The following is a 19,536-nucleotide window of genomic DNA, read 5'->3' on the forward strand; positions in this document are numbered from 1 at the left end:
TAAATTCCTCATTTGGGAAAGACAGAGTTAGACAGCGTCAGACTTACCTTTGCAAACGAAGAAGAGTGAGCCGTTTAATGTTCAGAGACGTTCAGGGGCATGACGAGTATTCCAAATACAAAATTTAGATGTTTCTTTTAATGAAATCATGTTACAGTTGTTCACCTTCAAAAATAATTTAGAAAGAATCATATTCTGACAACTCCTATCAGTTTAAACATTGTTACATATCCATTGTACCTGTTGTACTCTATTCTAACATTCTGTGGATTGAATGTTTTTACACTAACACTGCATTTTATTTTCATTCAGTTGCAGTTAAATACAACTTATGTCATTTATGTAAGCAGCTAAACTTTCATAGTTTATCAAATTGATGACAGACCGGGGTGGGGAGCGTCTCACCTTCTGGGAGAACGCGAATGAAAACCAGATGTTCACAGGGCATTCGGAAAGGTCCAAGAAGTGACGACTGTGTGGCGCAAATGTTTGTAAAAATCTTTAAACTGAAGATGTTTCACTAGCTTTAAGTATCATGTACAATTGTTTTAATAAATACATCAATTTGATATTTCATTGAATTAAATCATGTGACTGATGTGTATCACCATGTCCCCATGCACTGTGGAACTGCTCTTTGCTCTCTCTATCATGCTTTACTGGCTCATTTGAACCTTTTAGCAGAGGTATGTGACTATGAGTAAAAAAATAGCTGAATCCAATACTGAATAAACATTTAATGATGAAAAACAAACAAAATACAAACAAATAAACTAGATTCTTTTACATTTAAAGTTTCTAAATTTGAACAAAAAAAAGAACTGATTGAAAACTAAAATACATTTAATTAAGTGGAGCCTCCACTGCTTTTATTTGCTCCCCTCATTTGGAGGTCCACATATAGCCTCCCCTCGGCGAGGAGCTCCTCCATGGGCTCCCAGAGGGCAGCACTGATGTTAACCTGGGAGTCGTCTCCCAGGATGAGGTCCACCACGCCCTCCGTCTCCCCCTCCAGAACCCCGAGCACCTCAATGGCCAAGGCCGAGGTTGGACTGGCACTAAGCATCTGTGAGGGAGACAACAAATTAGTCTCATCAACATGATAATATGTCACATCAACAAAATGGGGGATACAAGCCCTGTTTACATCTGTGATGTATACACGTTAGTGGTCTTTAGCTTTGTAAACATTTAGTTCTCGACTAGTTTTTCTGGGGTGGCACGGTGGTTAGCACTGTCACCTCACAGCAAGAGGGTTCCATGTTCAGTTTCTTTCTGTATGGTTGTATGTATGTGTGGCTTCTCTCCGGGGACTCTGGCTTCCTCCCATCATCCAAAAACATGCATGGCAGGTTAATTGGTGTCTCTAAAATTGTCCTTAGGGGTGAGTGTGTGTGGTTGTTTGTCTGGTGGGTCTCTGTGTGGCCCTGTGATGGACTGGCGACCTGTCCAGAGTGTACCCTGCCTCTCACCCAATGATGACTGGGATTAGGTGCCAAGCCCCCCATGACCATGAGTTGGATTAAACGGGTGTAGAAAATGGATGGATGGATAGTTTTGCCAGGTTACATTATTTTTTTTATCAGAATTATGGCAGCACAAGTCAGTTTTGGGTGAATTATGAAGTGTTTTGGTGGCTGTAGTGCATTTAAAGATGGCATTTTCACCAAAGAATTAGTAATGTATATTTGGTGTTGACAAAAGTGTTAACGAAACACCTTTGATGCCTCATTATTCATGTTATTCATGTTTATTAGAAAATATATACTATTTACTGTGGTGCCTTTATTGTTATAATTGTTTTATGTTCTCATCATTTAAAAATTTACCTCCAGCACCGAATAATTTGTGCTGTTCAGCTGGTCCTGATACGCTGACTTTCCCCTTTTTAAACGTGTGACCTTGAGGGTGGCCCCGACTTCCACCTTAGCGATGGCCACCTCCCTCCAGAGGGCCACATCGACCTTGGCAGCACCCTGTACATAAAATAGATTGTTGTGGTTATAGTCCTCATAGAGTACTGCTCTGTAATTCTAATACAACTGGCTTAAGTAAACATAGGTGTTTTATTTTTAGATATATGAAAAGAACTTTAGCACATGCCACAATTCCAGGCCGACTGTAGAAAATATTAAACTTGAGTGCATTAAAAAGCAGATCTGACACCATCAGTTTGTTCAGTTGTTCAGAAGTCTGCTTCTCCCACCCAATCCTTGTCCTCTTCACAATGTCTCGTCTTACCTCCTGAAGCTGCAGGGTCCTCATTGGGACCGGCTCTCTCCCCATCACGATCTTCTTTATTGCAGATAACTAAAAAACAAAATGGATGAAAGTGTTAATAAAACCATTCATACTCACAGTAGTCAGTCAATTAGATCATTTTAATAATGATGAATAATTACAGAAGTGTTCTAAAAAGTTGATGGTTATGGTAAAATGACAGATTTTCACTGTTATCTTATCAAATACTCTTCTTCCTAAAATTGCAAGAGGATTAGCAAAGTTGGCTGACAGCAGGTGCTGTTAACTTTGTTATGTTGATTTATCTCTGTGCATTATGATGTGATGTTTCATCTTTACATAGAACTAACTTACTTCCATGACCTGCCCCACAACAGTCATGAGGCCCTTTGCCTGTTGGATTTCTCCAACTTGTGTGTCCTTGGACTCAGGGAAAAGCAGAGCCTGGGCCTGGCTCTTGAGCTCTGGGGATATATCTAATGGGGAGCTCCTAAAAAACTGGGTCTACCTGCTCACCCAAATGGTGCGAGGAGGAGAAACCCCTTTCAGGGTGTACCCTCTCATGAGGTACCCCTTCCCATCATCCACTTTGGAGGAAAATTCCTCCAAAAGTGTCAGAGTAGTGACTTGTTCGTCTTAGTACAGCGGGGGGGTTGCTGACACCTCACTGAAGTCCCAAGCAACCACCCTCGCGTGTACTCTGCTGCACAGCAACTGCACTCGCAGCGTAGGGGGCTTGAAATGTGGCCCCAGGGCCTTTTTGCTCAGCAGCTCTTTTAGTGCCATTCTGCAAAGACAAGAGGAACACAGACAAAGGAATGAGTTCAATATTTACAGATATATAAACACACATCCACATATGTATATATATACAATTTTCTGTTTAAAAAATGACAAATACAAACATTCCCTTGGAATTTCCTTGTACCTAGCTTTACCATTATGTTAGTCACATGTTACAGTTGTGTTCATCACCAGAACAATGAACCATCACTCACTTACCTGTACATGTTTGATATATTTAGTAAATTACTACAATAGCATATACAGTTCTATTGGTGAGGAGTTGTGCATTTCCCATGAGCACCTGAATACCTCCTTAAAATTGCATGGTTGTGGTTTACGGAAGGTCCCGCCTCTGTTTCCCATCATACATTGCTTAACTGAGCAGTTCATTATGTCTAAGGTTAATTTCCTGTGCACTCATTTTCATAGTGCCTGAAGTTAGCTGTCCAAAAATGATACCGAACTGGTTTTGTACTGAATCGGCAATTTATGTAAACTCCATCCATCCATCCATTTTCTACACCCGCTTAATCCGTCGGTCGGGTCGGGGGCTGGAGCCTATCCCAGCGGTAATCGGGCGAGAGAGACAAACGAGACGAACAACCACACACACGCTCACACTCACTCCTCGGGCCAATTTGAGACACAGTAATTAACCTAACATGCATGTTTTTGGACAGGGAAGCCGGAGTACCCGGAGAGAACCCACACGACCGCACCACCGTGCAGCCTTATTGAAAATCAATTTATTTAATTTTCCAAAGCAAAAGCGTACCATTACCATTACCCAGTACCATTTAAAATACACGTGTTTACATATATAAACACAGCGCCGTCGAACACCTCTAGTAATTTACACTACATAATTAGTTTCAACAAGAGCATTCACAACTATTATGGGCGGCCATTTTCTTCAAAGCGGTTAACTGTCGAAGAACATTTATGACCATGACGCCCTCTGGTGTCAAAACTCGTTCGTAGCTTGTGAAATATAATTCTTTCTTCCCCTATAGTTTATGAAACACATTATCCAAATAAAGAAATGTTCGTCTTAATGGACAATTCTTTTCAGCATAATTGGGAACCTGCTTAAGCTAGCCCGGGAAAGTGTCTTTGTCTTGTGTCAAGGCAAAGACATTTTTCCCCAAAAAAACGTTTGTAATGAATTATATTTATATTAAATTGACATAATACTTTCTTAAAGAAGGAGACACATATGGCACTAAACATGTTTTTAAAAAACGAACTTAACCACTCACCTTTCTCGCAGACTGTACTCACTCGCAATAGCGCGCCGAGCCGAAGCGAGCTGGTGGAAAAGCGCCATTAATGAAAGAATGAATGCAGGAGAAAATGAGAATGAATGGAGAAGTGAATGCGGAAGGGAGAAAGTAGGAATGCGAGCTTGAATGATGTGAGGAATGCAGGGGAGAATGCGAAAGACGGCGGCTTCAAAAAGGAGCTGACAGTGATTGTGGAGCTAGCAGGGGACGACAAAGTACTGCGGTCACGCGCCATCTGCGCTTTGGAGAGGCACGCTCGCGCTAGCTACACTTGAAAATCGAGTGCCCGTTTACATCGCATCGTACGGTAAAGCGTGTGAGTGGATTTATGGTGCATTCAAGTGCACCCCATAAATTCAGAAATCTATATCGAAGTTGATTTTTCATTTGTTGGAGTATACACCTGTCATTACTTGGTTGTTTTTTTTTTACTACATTCTTTTTAATGATTAAAACAAAATGATAGAACAAAATTATTGAAGCATATTCAGAATCAAACTCATTTCTGCATATTCAGATTTGAAAACTTCATTTAGAACCAAATCAAAATGTTCTTTCCACCAGATTCTTATTCTACATGTCCCCAGCTACCTCTGTGGTGATTTTCAAGTTATTTCACTGCATCTTTTTGTGATTATTTGATGCTGAAATCATCGGTCACATCCCCCCATCTCTTTATATCACTTTTCTTCTTTCCTTTTTCATAATGTGGTTTCATTTCACCATTTGTGCCTTTTACTTGCTTGGTGTCCTTGTGTGTGTATATGTGTGTGTGTGTGACCATATTCCTTATTGGACATCCAGCCCTACCTGCACCAGCCCAAATCAACTGGTCATCTCTACCCTGTCTGCACCTCTCATCAGTGCACTACAGCCAAACAGGGAAGAGACAGAACCAAACTGAAATTATCACCACAACACCTCACAGTGAGCAGTTTAAAAAATAAGCAAGCTAACTCAAAACTGTGTATGAAGGAGGCCCAGGCATGACCTGATTCTTGACTTGAAATGATGTGACGTTGTGGAGCTTTAGCACCATGGACTGGCAATTCCAGAGCTCAGAGCAACAGTGGATGTGACAAATATATATGCAGCATGTAATCTACAACACATCTCCAGATACTCCTATCCTGGCTTTCATGTTGCTTTACTGCTGCATATTCCTAAATATTGAGATTCAAACACAAGGTTCACGGCTACGTCTGACATAGCTTTTGTTCATGTTGGAATTAAAAAATACACTGTTAAATAAACAAAACAAACAATTTGTCCTTTTTTTTCAGCTGTTGCCCAGATGTTCCTGTGTAATACCATGTATTTTATCGAGATGTGGTTTTATGGGGTTAAATATACCATATCTCTCCATTATTTATCTGCACTCCTTCATTTTTTGACTTATTTCCCTTTTTTAAGTTTCACATCTCCATGTTAAACTTAATTTTCCAGCTTTTTAGAAAAAGTTTGCATTCATATGACACAGCAAATAAACTATTTCTTGATAACAATTTTATGTTGTACACAGCTAGATAGATCACCTATACCCTTAAACCTATAGCCACACTATATCGACAGTTCAGTGTAGGCATTAGGATGGAAAAGAAATTATAGTTTTAGTTGTGTAACGGCTTAACTGTAATGTCCTCATTATGTGATCTTCAATATAGTTCTGTTAAATCATTTCTAAATATGTTAAATCTGATTGCTACATCAGATTTATCAATATTAAGTTTCTTTGGGAATCTGAGAAGACATTTTATTCAAATTCTCAACAAAATCTTCCATGCAAGTGGCCACTATGATAGGGTGTATTTATTAAACTGCTCACTGTGAGGTGTTAGTGCACTGATGAGAGGTGCAGACAAGGTAGAGAAGTTGATTTGGATCTGGTGCTGTCACGCCCATGGACTCATGTTTTAAGTTTTTTGTGTTTCGGGTCATGTCTTGGTTTTTGGTTTTGCCATTGCTCGTCTCATCTCGTCTCGTCTCGTCCCGCCCCACCCCGCCCCGCCCCGCCCTGCCGCGCTTTTTGTTTGTACTTTGTTTTTGTTAATAAACCCAGTATTCTATATTGAAGTCCGCATCCGTGTCCTACCTTCACCTCCCCTACACCCCCCTGACAGGTGCAGGTAGGGCTGGATGTCCAATAAGGAATATGGTCTCACACACACACACACACACACACGCACACATACAAGGATATCAAGCAAGTAAAAGGCAAAAATGGTGAAATGAAACCACATTATGCAAAAGGAAAGAAGAAGAGTGATATAAAGAGATGGGGGGATGTGACCGATGATTTCAGCATCAGTAAACAAAGATGCAGTGAAATAACTTGAAAATCACCACAGAGGTACCTGGGGACATGTAGAACAAGAATCTGGTGGAGTTGGCAGAGAACATTTTGATTTGGTTCTAAATGAAATTTTCAAATCTGACAATGCAGAAATGAGTTGATTCTGAATATGCTTCAATAATTTTGTTCTATCATTTTGTTTTAATCATTAAAAAGAATGTAGTAAAAAAAAACAACCAAGTAATGACAGGTGTATGTATTCCAACAAATGAAAAATCAACTTTGATATAGATTTCTGAGTTTACGGGGTGCACTTGAATGCACCATAAATCCACTCACACGCTTTACCGTACGACGCAATGTAAACGGGCACTCGATTTTCAAGTGTAGCTAGCGCGAGCGTGCCTCTCCGAAGCGCAGATGGCGTGACTGCAGTGGCTGAATGAGGGCGGAGACAGAAAGAAACTCGAGGTTTCTTGAATAAAACCTGGTCCCGACCAGGTTAGGTTCAGAGAGTCTGTTACTCCGGTAACTGACCGAGAGGTTAAGTTACCTCTGTGTGAAACAGGCTAGAGTTACCCCTCTTTCTCGGGGTTGAGTTACCTCCAGTTGTGAAACGGAAAACTCAGCGTTTCCCTTATTTCAGGGTTAACCAACTCAGAGTTTTCACTAAACCTGCTTCGTGAAACGGACCTCTGCTCTTTATTCTTTCATCAGTTTTATGAACCATGTGGCGCTGTGGCTTGTTGGTCAAAGTGCCTGTCTAGTAAACAGGAGATCCTGGGTTCAAATCCCAGCTGTGCCTTATGGTGTTATAATGTACGTCAACATGGTGCCATAACGGTTTACAGCAGTGCTTCAGAGGCCCGTTGCACAAAACTAAGATAAGGGATTAAGCCGGGATACGTTGGCTATCCTGGATCAACTTATCCGTGATCCAGTTGCACAAAAGTGGGATGGAAGTGGGATATGTTCAGACCTAAGTTACCATGGAGATTTATTCTGTGAAGCTAGCCTGCTCCAGACCAGGCTAAGTTCCAGGATCTCCTTAGGCCCCATCCACACGTAGCCGGGTATCTGCTAAAACGAATATATTGAGTGAGATTCTCACATCACCACTGACCAGCGACCGCAAATTGAATTTGCTCCCGGGCTAGTCTAGTCACTTGTGGTCCTTTTGCGAGGCTGAAAATCGAAACTTAATCAGGCCAATCAAATCGTGAGGAGCGGGGTCGAGGGGCCGGGCTACCTAGTGACAACAAAGGTGCTACGTTTCAGTGTGTAGTTCCAGAGAGAGGTAAACAGTGGCTGCGCCCAGCCAACAGGCTTTCGAGTTGGCTTTGGCAGCAACTCTAGAAGATTTAAATATAAAATTTTCTTTGCGAGACGAACAGATAACTGCACTTAAGTTTTTCTTGAAAAAAAAGGACGTTTTCGGAGTTTTGCTCACCGGGTACGGTAAAAGTTTAATTTACCAGCTTGCTCTGTTGGTGGGACGACGCTCTGATTGGTTGTTGCGCCATCCTATTGCGTGGCGTTGAGTGCAGACGCAACTTGACAGACAACCGTTTATCCCGCCCACACTGCTATCCAGCGTCAGTAAAAGCTGTACAGGTCTGGCTGCTAGGCCAGTGAGAAGGAGTTTACGATGGCGACTACATGATCAGTGTTGTCGTTCAGTGCAAAACGGTCATTGTACATTCAGCAAGTGAAAAGCAGAAGATTTCAGCACTTCCCCTCTATCTCAAAGATGCTGGTGCAGCAGGTGCAGCCAACGTTTTAAATGTGTCCAAGTATTGTGACTCTTATCAAGGCTTGGACAGGAGTTTGCTGACAGATTCAGTGACTTTGAGAAACTTGAGCCCTGTGTGACATTTATGGCCAACCCTTTCATGAATGTGGGCATAAGTGAGATTTCAGGACAGATGGCTGAACTTTTCTGAGTCGATCCTGTGGAAATGGAAATGGAGGTTATAAACCTTCAAAACAATGTGCAGTTAAAGTCTCAGCAGCATTCACAGCATTTCTGGAGCTTGGTGGAGCCATATGATTATGAAAATCTTCACCAAGCAGCTCTGAAAATGTCTGCTTTGTTTGGGTCTACATACCTCTGTGAGTCAGCTTTTTCTGACATGAATGTCCTGAAATCAAAGCTCAGAACGAGACTGACTGATGAACATTTAAATGACTCCATAAGAGTGAACTTAAGTGGATACACTCCAGCATACACCTCTCTTGTTGACTCCTTGCAGTGTCAGTCATCTCACTGGCTAAAAAGGCTGAACTTCTGAACATATTCTCACACACACACACACACTCACTCACACACACATCTTCACTGCTCAATATTGAACTAAACTAAATGGTTTTTATTGTGAATGCAATTTTTGTTCTTTATTTTTTATGTTTTAATACAGAATGTGAGATGTGGACAGTAACATATTGCAAATGTTCAGGAAAAGAAGGCTTATTGAGTTTGTTTGTTCAAAATGAGCGATGATGATAAATGTTACAAAACACAAGTAGCTCTCAGCCATTTTTATTTTGTGAAAGTAGTTCTCAGAGGGAAAAAGGTTGGAGACCCCTGCTCCAGAGGGTCTGCAAATGGAGTGAGCAGAAAAGGCTGGCAGGCGTACCCTCTGTCACCCAGCAATACACCCAGGAATTCACCTGTGAATACAAAATGTTACCATCACAACCTCATAAGTAGTGACAGTCTTAACACAGCCATGAAGTTAAAAGTGGTTATCAATAGAGGTTCTGTGGCTCACCTTATGATGGGCGCCGATAGATCTCTGAGTTCCGAAACACTCGGGAGTCGTGGACCGAGCCGGGACACTTTGCCACAACATTACTGATCAAATAGTCAGCATTGCAGACCATCTGAAATGATAAGATGTTAAACCAATTAATGCACATCACAGGCAATGTACAGTGTTCATTAATTAACTTTATCAAAAGTCATGTTCACCTGTACATTAATGCTGTGGAAGTTTTTCCTGTTCACAAAATCCCCCTCATGGCCACCTGAGGAAACCTGTAATACGATGCAATGAGTATCTTACTCTGAATGTTAACATTGTAATTGTAACTGTAATTTTTAAAAAAAAATTTCTTACCTGCAATCCTATAAAACTCCTCCTACAAATATGTTTTCAAATATGTTAATTAACATTTGATTTGGATTGTAGCCTAATTGTGATGGTTTCAGTGGAGTGGTGTGTGTATTTGTGCACTACTTACGCATTCAGGCGGTCAGCAATGGTTTGCCACGCTTGCTCCCTTTGTTTTTTAACTGTGGCAGTATTTCCTTTTTGTTTTATTTTCTCCTTCACCTCTTCATATGCTTCCATTAATAATTATTGCTCCGCTGGGGAGAAATACGCCGCCCTTGTTGCCATGGTGAATCAGTGAATCTATGATCGATCGTGGGGTCTGTTTAAGCAAGCCATGTGCAGCACTTATCCAGGATCGCTTTCACCTGGCTTAATGAATCCGTGTCTGCTCATCCTGGCTTGGCCTTTGTGCAACCAACTAAGCCTGGGCGCCCATGTTTTAGATTCCTTGAACCTGGCTAAGTAACTCATCCTGGATGTCTAAATCCTACTTTTGTGCAACGGGCCCTCGGTTCGGTTCCACATGAACCCAAAACATTTCATCCGGAGCCAAAAGCTTCCATCCAATTTCAATTCAAATTCAAAAATACTTTATTTATCCCAGAGGGATATTAAATGTTGATGTAACTCAATTAAATCAAGGAGTTATTATAAATGCTGACGGCTGTGGGCAGGAAAGATTTCCTGTAGCGGTCCCTTTTGCATCCAAACTGAAGAAGCCTTTGACTGAAGAGTCAAAGGGTTAGGGTTAGGGGTACCATCAATCTAAATTTCTAAACAACTAAAGCTGACATATGAGTTTATTATTTAATTTTTTTTAACTAGAATTATATTACGGTGGAATTCTGCAGTTAAAGAAAGAGGAAAACCTCCATTTAACCATGAGTTACAGCAGATTAAATCTATAAGTTAGTGTAAATATAAATATATATGGTGAGAAACACCAACTTCATGGTCGCACTGGAGGAAACTCAGGTATTCTGCAGAAGCACAGGAGTTCATCCCCTTCAGATCATGAATATCTAACGTTGAATCCTGTTTTTAAAAGAATCTATAGCCCCTTTCACACTGAGACCCACTACCTTAGCGGGTCCAAATTGCCACTTCGACCCGCATCGAGCAATGTGAACGCTTTGCGTATTAGGTGATCCGTGTCACCTGAAGCAGAGTTCAGGGGGCGTTGCCTTGTGGCAGAGCGTCACACGAAACACATAAAATGCTGGGCGTGTACAATGACGTAGGCCCAAGCCATGCGTCGGAGGTAGGGTTAAATACACCTTGAGGACTTGTTTTTGCAATTGTATATGCAGTTCATGGAGATGTTATTTTACGGGGTGTGGATGGTCACAACGTGGGATGCTGCCGAAGAACATATGCGGAGAATACAAGAGCACTATAATCTCCAAGTTAAAGAAATCCAGCGACAATTTGAAGTAGAAGAACGCGAACAGCCAGCCCTTCCAGCAGAGGTCCATCTTTCACCGTCCCGACATGTGGCGGTAAATAACATCCTCTGCTCGGAGGCTGAGGAGCTCATGGACCTCCTTGTCTCCCCAGTTGGCCATCTTCAAAAACGTCTCGAACTTGAAGTAAAACAGAGTGAAACTTGTCCACACCTGTCGCTGTTGCTCTGAATCAGCTGTCCATTCTGTCTTTTAAACTCCTCATGTCACGCCCACGTCCGACCAGCGTCAATTGCTTTCACATCAAACTCGGCTCGGCAAAAAGACTAGGGTCCGACGCGGGTCGAATGGCGAGTCGAGTTGCCACGCCAGCCCGGGTCGTCAGTGTGAAAGGAACAGCAGACACGCTAAATTCACGAATTAAATGCGGGTTCTTCCTCAGTGTGAAAGGGGCTAATGAGAAATCCCCACCAGTGAGACGACACTGCCACCAGGAGGTCAGATTGGAACATTACACTATTGTTTGGATCCAGCACTGTGTTCTTCAACAACCTTCAGTTTTACAGATCATTTCGGAGGTGGAAAAAGTGAACACAAACTACTGAAAAACACTGAAGCACAGAAGCAGCGCTCAGTGTGCTTTGGGAGCAGGAACCCCAGAAAGACTTCTGGGGACTGAGGGTATTTTCCTCATTTTTACGTCCCTTCATTCATTTGCCTTTTTCAAGCACTTGTTATTACTTCTTTGAATTGGCTGATGTGACAATTCTTCATGCTGCTTCCTGATTTTGATTAGTTTCAGGTGTAGTCTGAGTAAGAGGAGAGAATAATGCAAAACAAGAAACTGCAGCACTGATCAGACACGGCTGGATCTCAGCAGGAAACACTCACTGAGAACCAGATCTAACGTGTGACTTCCACTGGGAGTCAGCTCAGTTACAAACTGGGTTTAACTTCTGAGGTTCGTCTCTGACTGAAGGACTGTCTCTGTCACGCTAACAGCCCCCCGGCTGGCTCGCCATGTTTTGCCACATATACACAACATGACGGGGTTCATTCGGGGGAGGTGACTTCACTGATGACCGTCTGCATACAGGAAGACAGTCCTGCGTAACATTCAGTCGCTACAGCGACTGTCTTGCATTTCTGGTGGCTACTTCCTGTTCAGCCAGGACCGTAGCGCCAGTCGCTAACACACAAAAGTCACAGCTGATCACATCTTTAGACCAAAGTGGGATTTGTCGGTGAGATTCTCCCACTGCGAGCGGCACAAAGCGCTTTCTAAGAAACTCTTCAGGACATAATAGCTGTGGGGACGTAGTTACCACAAGAACACAATACAACTCCAAGTCTGTGCTGAACATTTTCCACTGAAATGCTCAGGGTACGCCAAACACAGTCAGCTTAAAACTAAAGGGAACAAAAACAGCCTGAAGCAGGTTTAAATCATCAGCGTTTGAGTTTGTAGATACAATCCAATAAAGTATAAGGGTGTCGTGTGCACACTCTGCCACCGGGTGTTCTGGGTAAGTTGTGTAGCCGTCGGGGCAGAAGAAGAAGAAGAAGAGTTGTGGAATAAAACAATGTGAGCAGCGCGACTGAGAGCATCTGAGATTACAGCAGAATGTCTGTTTGGTAAATCTGCTCAGTACCTGATTGTGTGAGTAACTGAGCAGCTGTAGAAGCAACAAACAGATCAGTTCAGTTTTCTCCTGTTAAACGGTTCAATTCAAAGTACCGTTAGCCTGCTTAGCTGCCTTTTCCCTCAGTGCAGCCATGACGTTTGGACTAAAATGCGTTCACACATCTGATTCCAACACAACAGACATTTGAAAGAGTTTCACAGCTTGAAGTTGAGCCTTGTGCCCTTTTAGTGTTGGAACAGCCTTAACTTTCAGCTTCAGTCATGAGCATCATACAGCTGTCTGGGAAGTACAGGGAACAACTCCAAACCTTTTCCAGACTGCGTTAAAGTTTCTGGGTCTTTGGGGAAGATGATAAGGGTCAACTTTCCCTCGTAACGAAACACACATTGTCTTCAAAAATATTTGTGTAGCAAGAACAGGAAAAGAATGAGAAAAGTTAACATCTGACCTTTAATGAAATGCAGAACAATGAAATACAGACGAGTGTAAAGCTTGACTTCACATCAAACTGAAATGAAATATTGCTTCTTCAGATGTTTACATAAATACCCACAGCTGGTGCAAAGCTACTTTGTGGATCTTAACTTTAAACAAAACAAATATGTTCAGTATAACAGAATAAACATGTTTCTACTTTCAAACAGACTGCATTTTGTTCTGTCCATCAACTCACAATTGATGCCATGTTTGTCTTGAATGTCACGAGATCCGTCCCCAGTTAAAGCAATCCCAACAAATTATAAAGCACTTTCAATGGTTCTTCAAACATGTGCTCCCCACAGAACATTCAGAACTAAAGTCCTGACAAGAGAAGGTGGTAATCCACAAAGAAGATTTTTAATCTGAACAAAGGGGCAAGGCTTTTGATTGGTAGTTCCTGTTGATGCTCTCAGGTGAATGTTTGCTTATCTGCCGTGAAAATTGTTTTTGATTTAAGCCAATCATTTCTCTGCAGTGTGAATACGTTGGTGTCTCTTTAGATGAGATAATTGAGTGAAAGTTGCCCCACACTGACCACAGATGAAAGGTTTCTGTCCTGTGTGAATACGTTGGTGTCTCTTTAGAGTAGATAATTCAGTGAAAGCTGCCCCACACTGACCATAGCTGTGTGGCTTCTCTCCGGTGTGAATGCGTTGGTGTGCCTTTAGATGAGATAATGTAGTGAAAGCTGCCCCACACTGACCACAGCTGTATGGCCTCTCTCCTCTGTGAATACGTTGGTGTGCCTTTAGATGAGATAATTGAGTGAAAGCTGCCCCACACTGACCACAGCTGAAAGGTTTCTCTCCTGTGTGAATACGTTGGTGTGCCTTTAGATTACCTAATTGAGTGAAAGCTGCCCCACACTGACCACAGCTGAAAGGCTTCTCTCCTGTGTGAATACGTTGGTGTGTCTTTAGATTACCTAATTGAGTGAAAGCTGCCCCACACTGACCACAGCTGTAAGGCTTCTCTCCTGTGTGACTACATTGGTGTGCCTTTAGCCTAAATAATGCAGTGAAAGCTGCCCCACACTGACCACAGATGTATGGCTTCTCTCCTGTGTGAATACGTTGGTGTCTCTTTAGATGAGATAATGCAGTGAAAGCTGCCCCACACTGACCACAGCTGTATGGCTTCTCTCCTGTGTGAATACGTTGGTGTGCCTTTAGACTAGATAATGCAGTGAAAGCTGCCCCGCACTGACCACAGCTGAAAGGCTTCTCTCCTGTGTGAATGCGTTGGTGTGTCTTTAGATTACCTAACTGAGTGAAAGCTGCCCCACACTGACCACAGCTGTAAGGCTTCTCTCCAGTATGAATTATCTGATGATACCTCAGACGAGATCGTTTGATAACTTTCCCACAGTCCTTACAGCAGTGCCATCTGGATCCCTCTTGGGCTCTATGTTTCTGCAATGACAGAGAGGAAGAAGACTTAGATCCTTTTGAAGTTGTGTTTTATGATAATCTTCAGACAATCTTAAATCACTGCAACTCGAAAAAGGAAATCATCCTACTCGCTGATTTTAATATCAACTGGGACATCAAGTCAGGGAAAAAATTAAACAGCTGATGGATGAGTACAATTTGACACAAATTATAAAAGGACCGACAAGAATAACTAATACATCAAATACAACAATTGATCTAATATTTACTAATAATCCTGAAAGAATCTCTGAGACTTTTAATCTATTATCAGGCCTTTCAGATCACAACTTGTGCTCATGGAAAATTAAGAGGAAGCATTTAATGGCATCCACCAGAGGTCACCAGTTCTATTTCATACCCAAAAGCCAGCAACAATTCCTGAATGAGGAAATCCAAAATCTAGAAGGTCTAATATTCTGGAAAATAACGACATTGACGCTAGCTCAGATGCTTTATTAAAAAAAGTCAATGATATTATAACGCACTTAAAAAAAAAGGGGTAAATCCAAGCAACATAGAAATAATCTACCTTAATTGAACAATGAAATTATAAAATGAATGAAAAATCGAGATAAAGTCTTAAGGATTACCCGTAAGGTGAAAGCAGATTCTATATTGAGGCCATAAATGGGGCAAATGGCAATTAAAAGCTAATATGGAACAAAATTAATAATATTAAACTAAACTAGAAAAAATAGTAACGTTGAGTCGTTGTATCGTTGTAAAATATAAAGTTGAGTCTACAGTCATAAACTTTGAATGAGGTCTCTGTGACATTGTATGGCTAAGTTATGATGCCTCCAAAATAGGGCAGTTTTTGGCTCGTTAAGCGCTTTTCAATGCATTTTCCCATTGCATTGTGGGTCATTTCAAACTTAACTTAACTATCAGTTTAAAGGAGAAATGCAGATCAGATTTATAACATGAAGCTGTTATAATAGGGCAGCCATCTTGGCTCTGCCCTCATAAGCAGTGTCAGAACAGTGCAGGCTAACAAGGCGTTGCCCCGGTAACAGGAGCAGGTGCGGCTCGTCTTTGTCACTGACATGTACGCTCACTATGGCTTCTTAAAATTGCACTATAATTTTGACTGCAGTCGACTATCTCGACCAAACGGTCACTGTTCGAAAAGCAAAAGTCATATCCGAATAATTCTTGAACCGTCAGCGCCCCAAGAGAAGGCAGAAGCCAGCGGTGTAATTTTAGTTCGGCTACTATGTGTGGCTCGTTTTTTATGGCAGTTTTAAAATCATTTTCACCTGAATTTTCTGATTTTAGGCCTTTATAATGGGTGGAATGTCAGCTGGAGGGCCGACTCTCTGGGCTCAGAGGCAATTTGTGATAAAAATGCCGTTTTGAAGTAAAATTTGTCCAGATCGGGCAGATATTTTGGACATGAGAGACATTTGTTTGAGGAATTGGTGCAGTATTACATTCAGAGTGAGAAACATAGTGGGAGAGACACCTCAGCTGAGATGTAGTCTTCCTAAAACTTAAACCGCCGTTGTGTCAAAGCTGTATAATATATATACAAACCCTTTGATTCAGTTAAAGCCGAGAGTCTCCTGTCACATATAAACTTTGAATGAGGTCTGTGTTATGCTTTATGGCTGAGTTATAAGGCCTCTAAAATAGGCCATAGTACTCGTTAAGTGCTTTTCAATGCATTTTCCCCATTCACAATTTTCCGACTTTTTCCCATTTTGTCGGAATTCCTTTAGACAAATGAGAGCCAAACATAATAGCATACCATTCCCGATCGATAAGCACGCAGGCCGGTCGGACCATCGCTGCTAGACTAGTAGCACGCCGAACTTTAGGGCGGAAACGGGAGAATAAAAAGTCTGGCAACAGATTAAATATGTCTAATGCCTTCGGCTGGCGCCCATAATTATTTATCTCCCCATCTTAGTGGTCTACAGCTCCATGTAAACGATGAGCTAACTGAACAACCTGGAGATTACTGTGAGTTATCAATAGATTTTTCAGTTGAGGAACTTGCGAAGCCCTTTAAATGCTCACATATTTCATCTCTAAAAAGGCCAGAGATTCATTTGGTCTTACTAGTGACCTTTTAAAGACCAATAAACAGGCTCTTGCTGACCCAGCTGCACATCTTGGAAATGTGTCCATAAAACAAGGAACGGTATTATCGACGTCTTTAAGGCCGACAAAATCTATCGACCCATAAGTATTTTACCTGGAATTTCCAAAGTAGCGGAGAAATGGGTTACCACAGAACCGATTGAACACTGAAATAATGGCCATGCCACTCTTCATCCAATGCAGTTTGGATTTAGGAAATTCCATTCAGCAGAGACAGCAACTTGTTATTTCCTAGAAAACTTAAAGAAGCCCAGGAAGAAGGAGGCCTTCAGGGCAGGAGACAAGGCCCAGATGAGGAGCATCCAGCACGACCTGAGGGACAAACTGCGGCAGTGCAAGGACTCCTACAGGAGGAAGCTGGAGGCCAAGCTCCAGCAGAACAACACCAGAGATGTGTGGTCGGGGATGAAAGACATAACCGGCTTGAAGGTGAAAGGCAGACAGACTGTGGGCACCCTGGAGAGGGCTAACGAGCTGAACACCTTCTTCAACAGGTTCAGCTCCCCACCCTCAAGCCTGATTCTTACTCGGCGCAACCGCGCAACTGTTCTGGCTCGAGAACCATTAATGACGTCATCGAAAGCGCCAGCCCCTTCACAGTTCCTTCAGCTTATAAGCGCAGTTTGCGCCGAGTATGCGTTACAGTTCTCTCCAGACCAGCTGGCGTCACTGTTGAGGAAACAAGCTGAAGAACCGGACGAAGAAAAGCATACACAATGCCACCTGTGGTGTCACGTCAGCAGAGGCTGGCACATCTGATGGAATGAATTTACTCTGGGTCTAGAACTGTATATGTATCTCAGAGCTAAGCGGTTGCGGCAAAAACAGAATGCACGGATGCATTTCCATGTTTTCTTCACCTCCACCACCGACTGCCCCAGATGCCTGCCAAATTCCCCCCAGGAATTCGACACTGCCGTGTTGTCCCAGTGTAACTTCATAGACGTGTCGTACAGATGTTTGTAGAGGCGCACCCTCTCGGTCACCGCGGTCTCTGCAGTGTTCATGTTTCCTTTCTCTTGGTCAGCTGTTTCCGGTTGAGCTCGCGTGAAGTCAGAAAAAAAGTTGTGTGCGCGACCTTGCGACGCGCGAGGATTTTTTAGCTTGCGACGGGGGGCGTGGCGGAATTTTGGGTCACGTGACCGTTTGCGCCATTTGCAACCAGCTAGTAAGAATGGGTCAAAGCGAGGTTGCGCCGAGTAAGAATCAGGCTTCAGCTGTCTCCTCCACTTCACACCTCGCCCCCCCACCACACATCCTGCGGACATCAACCCCCGACTGCTCTCAACGCCTTTGTCCTCCACTTCTCAACCCCCCCTGCTGAGTGCATTGGACTTCAACACCTCTCCTCCAGACTGCTTTTACCCCACTGAGGCATCAACCCCCCTCCCCCGCCTGATGTGAGTACTGGCCAGGTGAAGAGACAGCTGGAAAGACTCCACCTAGGCAAGGCTGCAGGACCTGATGGCATCAGCCCCAGAGTTCTGAGGACCTGTGCCAGCCAGCTGTCTGTTTAACCTGAGCCTGTACCTAGAGAGGATCCCAGCACCATGGAAGACGTCCTGCGTGGTTCCTGTCCCGAAGAAGATGACACTATTCTGGACTCAATGATTACCGACCAGTAGCTCTCACATCTCATGTGATGAAGGTGCTGGAGAGACTGGTCATGACGCATCTCAGACCGCAGGTGGCTTCTTCCCTTGACCCTCTACAGTTTGCCTACCAGCCTCACCTGGGGGTGGATGATGCTGTTGTTTACCTGCTGCAGCGTGCTCACTCGTACCTGGATGGATCTGGTTGCACTTTGAGAATCACATTCTTTGATTTTTCGAATGCATTCAACACAATCCGGCCGGGTCTACTGAGTGACAAACTGCAGGTCATGGGGGTAGACACATCCATCATCTCCTGGATTGCTAACTACCTGACAGACAGACCACAGTATGTCCTGCTGGGCAGTGTTCTGTCTGATGTGGTGGTTGGCAGTGCAGGAGCTCCTCAGGGGACTGTGCTGTCTCCTTTCCTGTTTACCTTGTACACCACAGACTTTAAATACAACTCAGAGTCATGCCACTTGCAGAAGTATTCAGATGACTCTGCAGTTGTTGGGTGTATAAGGGATGGACAGGAGGGGGAGTACAGAGCGCTGGTAGAGGATTTTGTGGATTGGTCTGGCAGAAATCACCTGCTTCTGAATGTGGCAAAGACCAGAGAGATGGTCATTGACTTCAGAAGGAGGAGGACGGCTCCAAAACCTGTGCGTTCTGGGAGAGGATGTTGCAGTGGTGGAGGACTACAAGTACCTGGGCGTGCACCTGGACAACGGACTGAACTGGAGGACCAACACCGATGCTGTCTACAAGAAGGGAATGAGCCGACTCTATTTTCTGAGGAAGCTGAGATCCTTCAATGTGTGCAGCAAGATGTTGGAAATAGGGCTGTCGCGATAACCGCAAAATGTAATCACCGCCGTGCTGAGAGGACCTCCGCGTTGCATGTCCAGGCCACCGCCACCACCGCCCACCGCACGCCCCCTTGCGCGCGCAGAACAACTCGAGAAACTAAAAGAGTTTTTAAGAATGCACAGTACATACAAAGCGACTGACAGAACTAGGGGTGCAACGGATCAAAAATCTCACGGTTCGGATCGTTCCTCGGATCAGAGTCACGGATCGGATCATTTTTCGGATCAGCAAAAAAAAAAAAAAAAAAAAAAAAACATGTTTTGTCTTTTTGTTTATCAACACTT

The 19,536-nt window shown here is 43.1% G+C and overlaps 1 protein-coding gene and 1 non-coding gene across 2 annotated transcripts; one reads left to right on the plus strand and one right to left on the minus strand.

Moving 5' to 3' along the window:
• Window positions 1–7,335: 7,335 nt before the first annotated feature.
• On the plus strand, window positions 7,336–7,408 carry trnat-agu (transfer RNA threonine (anticodon AGU)). The gene has a single exon. It is a non-coding gene; the product is annotated as a tRNA-Thr (tRNA).
• A 6,028-nt stretch (window positions 7,409–13,436) lies between these two features.
• Window positions 13,437–16,797, minus strand: LOC142387784 (uncharacterized). Its single transcript, XM_075472658.1, has 2 exons — window positions 16,786–16,797; window positions 13,437–14,660 (listed from the first exon to the last, which is right to left on the minus strand). The coding sequence occupies exons 1-2, from the start codon at window positions 16,795–16,797 to the stop codon at window positions 13,710–13,712; spliced, it is 963 nt and encodes a 320-aa protein (XP_075328773.1). The 3' UTR covers window positions 13,437–13,709.
• Between the last annotated feature and the right edge of the window lie 2,739 nt (window positions 16,798–19,536).

This window comes from Odontesthes bonariensis, chromosome 2 (assembly GCF_027942865.1).
Source record: "Odontesthes bonariensis isolate fOdoBon6 chromosome 2, fOdoBon6.hap1, whole genome shotgun sequence".
Lineage (NCBI taxonomy): Eukaryota > Metazoa > Chordata > Actinopteri > Atheriniformes > Atherinopsidae > Odontesthes > Odontesthes bonariensis.